The sequence below is a fragment of the Macrobrachium rosenbergii genome, chromosome 8 (genome assembly GCF_040412425.1).
Source record: "Macrobrachium rosenbergii isolate ZJJX-2024 chromosome 8, ASM4041242v1, whole genome shotgun sequence".
NCBI lineage: Eukaryota > Metazoa > Arthropoda > Malacostraca > Decapoda > Palaemonidae > Macrobrachium > Macrobrachium rosenbergii.
Genome location: NC_089748.1, coordinates 27071011 through 27076381, shown reverse-complemented (window position 1 = coordinate 27076381; position 5371 = coordinate 27071011). Strand labels below are relative to the sequence as shown.

Sequence of the window (5371 nt, the reverse complement as noted above, 5' to 3'; positions counted from 1 at the left end):
GCGATGTTATTCGGCGTAAAATCATGGGTAAACCAGCCAAATTTTCTGTTTGTTTCGAGTTATTCAGGGTTGACAATCCTCACGGTCGCTATAAGCAGCTAATCCGATTCCATACCCCTCTAAACCCGGTTACCCCAACACGCAGATGACCAGACACTGGGTAGACTTCTTGTTTCGCTGAACTGTCATTAGTCACGCATTGTTGAGTTATCATGTCTCTCCGACACAGGAAGTTTCTTGAAAAGGAAGAGGAAATACTAGAATACTTTTTAGGATTGCCTTCGGAATCGGAAGATGATTCAAGTGAAAACGATGAACCGTCTGCTGCTCCTTCCACATGCAATGAAGATAATTCTTTTATCATCATGAATGAAGACCTGGAAGAAGTATCTCCTGACGAAGACGAAGACGAATACACCGACGATATGGTTATGCCCCCTGAGGAAGAAGAGGACATAAACGACGAAAATTGGACCGATGGAAATAACTGGGAAGAGTTTGATGAAGAAAGGCACGAATTACCCAGATTTCCTTTCAAAGGAAGGGCAAAATTCAACTGTCCTGATCAAACTATCAACACTCCTTTGCAGTTTTTCATGCTCTTTTTTACACGTGAACTTTTCCAAATGATTGCAGATGAAACGAATCGCTACACAGAAGAACTGATAAGTAGGAAAAGGCCTCTGCAACAATATTCTATATGGAAAAACTGGGAAAAAATAAGCGTGGAGGAAATGATGGCCTTTCATGGAACAATAATTAATATGGCTCTACATAGAAAGAAGAGATCGAGGGACTTCTTTTCCAAGCAATGGGTGGATGAAAGTTCGTTTTTTCGGCAAATCTTCAGGAGAGACAGGTGGTTCCAGATATTCTGGGGACTTCATGTGTCTCCTCCAGCAGTTCCTGGCAGTGGCTTCATGGCATCTAGGAGGTCAAAGGTAAAGCAAGTTCATGAATACTTTTCTGGACGGTTCTTACGTTATTATCATCCTGGATGCCATCTAAGCGTTGACGAGTCCACAGTGCCATTCAAGGGCAGAACCGCATTCAAAATGTACGATAGCAAAAAACCAACAAAATGGGCATCAGAATATATGATATTGCAGATGCGCAGACGGGGTATATTCTAGGTCTGATCCCATATTACGGTAAAGCTACTACGCTGGTTATCTCTTCTCCACTCGTATCGTGTTGACACTAGTGGACATCGTTACGCGTGCCACAGGGGAAACTGGATACCATGTTTATACAGACCGCCTTTATACAAACCTGTCTCTAGCTGCGGAACTTCTGAAGAAAAAAATCCACATCACCGGAACGATAAATACGAATAGGAAAGGCCTTCCCCCTCAAGTGAAGAAAAGAAAAAGATCATCGGAAGGAGCAGTAAGGTTCTATGTGAAAAACGAGCGGTGCCACATTCTAGCTTGGAAAGATAAGAGGGACGTCACTGTGTGCTCTACATACCATACTGCAAAAACCGCCCAACATCGCCGTATTATGAAAGGGAATGTGGAACAAGTAATTGAAAAACCAGTGATGGTTTCCGAATATACTTCTAACATGGGAGGAGTGGATCGTGCAGATCATTACATATCTTCATACTGTTTCTTACAAAAATCATTGAAGTGGTGGAGGAAAGTTTATTTTTTCCTTTTGGAAGTGGCCATAGTGAACAGTTTCATTCTCCATCGTATTCATATGAAGTCAAAAGGGCTGAGGGTATTAACGCATCTTCAATTCCGGAAAGAATTGGTAAAAAGAATTGGTGGAAACGTAAGGAATGCGGCTCAAAATGGAAGAAGAGGCACATCTGATGATGAGGAAAGGTTGAATGGAAAGCTGCATATAATTGCCAAACAAGAAAGGAAACATTCCGTCGAATGCATTGTATGTAGTGATAGACGTGGACCTGGTGGCCGGAAAGAAACAAAATATTATTGTAAAACTTGTACCAGGCAACCTGCAATGCACCCCGAGTGCTTTGAAGCTTACCATACAAAAAAAGATTACAAAAAGAAATATACTTAATTTTGCATAAATCCTGCAATAGAATTCTTTATCTATTATTTTTGTTATTAGAAATAAGAAATACATTTCTTTACATGTTATTGTGTACTTAAAATATTATTATTATTATTATTATTATTATTATTATTATTATTATTATTATTATTTGTATAAATAAAACCAAAGTATTAGACGTCTGTATGATTTACACCTCTAAGAGGAATGAATACTTCATTGAAAATTAAACATATATATATATATATATATATATATATATATATATATATATATATATATATATATATATATATATATATATATAGACCACTCTGAAAGAGAAAAAGGGAACTTTTATTCATTTAAAAATCATTTTACTTTGAAAGGGTATAAAATATAATCTCTATGTTTAGAAGGCTTCAAGCTAGTCTGTTTTAGAATGATCAAACTACTGTATTCCTTACGTTTGACACTCTTTGTGAACATATGAATTTATTACAATTAAAAAAGTTTTTGCAAAAATAAGAAATTTATATATAGTGTATGCAGTTCCCAAAAACATTTATACCAACTATACTGTCTATTACGATGCATCTCAAAAGGAAAAAAATATTTATGGTATATGATAACATATATATACATATATATATATATATATATATATATATATATATATATATATATATATATATATATATATATATATATATATATATATATATATATATAACATATTTTGTGTGTACATGGTCATACATTCCTTACCCGTAAACAAAAGGCCACGTGGTATTTTCGGTAGCCGGGGAGGGTTGGCCACACCCAAGGTCACACCCTTGGCCACACCAGGTGGAGGATCAGCAATAAGAAATCTTGTTCCTAACACCGTCGAAAAGTGATTGCATTTATAACTTCAACGAGAGAGAGAGAGAGAGAGAGAGAGAGAGAGAGAGAGAGAGAGAGAGAGAGAGAGTTTAGAGAGAGAGAAAGAACCACGACGTATTTGAAAAAAAAAATAGGAGTACAAGTCCTTATTTCAAGAAACAAGAAAAAGTAAAATAGATTGAAAGAGACAGACGCTACCGTGAAAGAACAAATATAGGTGTGGTTCACATCCTTTCTGACCTGAGACGATGTTTACAACCTTGACTCACCTAAGCAGGATTATCTCAGGTAGTGAATTATCAAAAAGGAAATACCAAAGACTTGACAACTGATTCCTCATGTCCCTTAGCTTGTATTTGAAAGCCCTTTCGAAGATCTCATACAGATAATGGTAAAGCGCATTTACACGTGGATATAAATGGATGATATTCATATTTGTAACTTGTATGAAGTTTCTATATATCGTGTATTTCCCTACATGGTTATATACATTCATATATATATATATATATATATATATATATATATATATATATATATATATATATATATATATATATATATATATATATATATATATATATTCGTTAAAAGCAATTGCTTTACTGGCATCAATAAGTTTCTTGCGGGTATCTTCATACCGGCGGAGTTTTTTCCGATTCTTGTTCGTCAGTTTCTGGTGAAAAATACGCAGGCTTCCTTCTTCCATTTATTGATTTTTGTCGCAACAGTCGTTTCGTCTTTATGGCATTATCAAGCGACTACTGACTTACAATACGGCCTTTCGACCTTCTATATCATCGTGTGGGGAGAATGACCTTGAGGTCTGGGTACTGGTCGGTAAAGGGATTAACAGCATAACCATTTCAGGGCGTTGTATTGGGTACAAAGAACATGCATGATAATAAAAGTGAAAGTTTAAACACGTGGTTAAAAAACTATTCAAAATATAATACCATGAGCTAGTGATTTATATATATATATATATATATATATATATATATATATATATATATATATATATATATATATATATATATATATATATATATATATATATATATATACTGTATATATATATATATATATATATATATATATATATATATATACTGTATATATATTATATATATATATATATATATATATATATATATATATATATATATATATATATATATATATATTACACAGTATATATATATATATATATATATATATATATATATATATACTGTATATATTATATATATATATATATATATATATATATATATATATATGAGTATATATGTTATGCAGTGAATAAGTATGAGATTCACTGATCAGGATTATGAGAGAGAGAGAGAGAGACACGATGTTGATAGTTTAAAATGATGAGTCATGGGACCAAGTAAATTGAAGACTAACCATAACAAACCTCCAAGAAGTGGGAAAGGAAGGAGGAGTTAGAGGATAGACTAAGAAGTGAAAAGGTCAGCAAAATTGACCTGATTTGTCCTTGCCAAAAGTGGGAGTTAAGATTGAACCATTAAGAGTAAAGTAGACGTCCTCAAGGAGGCGGAGTTTTATTCAACATAGGTCCAGAGTTCATTCTGATCAATTTTTAGCCAGAGTTACTTGAAAACCAAATTGGGTAGGATTGTGTCACTCGCTCCTCTCTTAACATCAAGAAATTTCTAAGTCCAGGGTGGCTGGCCGTGTGATATAGTAGAGTTAGAATAAAACTTATGAAAAACCGTGCCCGGTGAATTCTTACCCCCCTCCGGGAAAAGTGAAAAAATATTAATAGACAATTTCAACCTAACTTACCGAGTCCCCTGCGTTACTATCAAGTGAAGTCTACAGACACGGTCGTTCATATGTGGTGCAACGCAAAACGCAAAACAAAGAAAAAAAACTAAACCCCATAATATAATTTGGTGGCAGTTTCGGAGGATTTCGCCCAGCGCACATTTGAAAAACATTAAAGTTCACGGCCCTAGAGAAATTTACAGAGAGTGAGCAGTGACAGCGCTAAAACTAACTCTCAATTTAACAGCGCAAATAATCTCAAGACGGTCTTCAGCACTAGAAACACCAATACAACATCAACACTGTAGCAGAAGGGAAACGAAGCAGAACGAAATATTCCAAGAAGCGGTGAATCTTTTTGCGTCGATCGGAATGAAAAATTGACAGCGGTAAATCTCTGCCTAGTTTGAAACTTCCGAACATTCGCATAAGATCAACCAGAAATTCAGTTTAATAATTATATATGAACATAATAAGAACAATAGTAATAATCACGGCATAGAACAGCGGTGATTTTTGTAAGAAAACGAAATTTACGAAAGAAAGAATCAGCAACTCGCGCTATACTACGCCGATCGCAGCAGCGGAGAAGACGAAAACAAACTGTGTTGGCGGACGTATGAAAGTCGCTAATATCTACGTCAGTTCAGTGAACTTTTCTATCGTCTACGGACTTAAATACACG

General features: G+C 34.7%; 1 protein-coding gene across 1 annotated transcript; it reads left to right on the top strand.

The window, feature by feature from the left end:
• Window positions 1-212: 212 nt before the first annotated feature.
• LOC136841088 (piggyBac transposable element-derived protein 4-like) lies at window positions 213-1133 on the top strand. The gene has a single exon (XM_067108140.1). It carries the CDS (start codon window positions 213-215, stop codon window positions 1131-1133), a length of 921 nt encoding a protein of 306 aa, XP_066964241.1.
• The last annotated feature ends 4238 nt before the right edge of the window (window positions 1134-5371 follow it).

Excerpts from the sequence above, each read along its gene's own strand:
- LOC136841088 (XM_067108140.1), top strand. The coding sequence starts at position 213 with ATGTCTCTCCGACACAGGAAGTTTCTTGAAAAGGAAGAGGAAATACTA.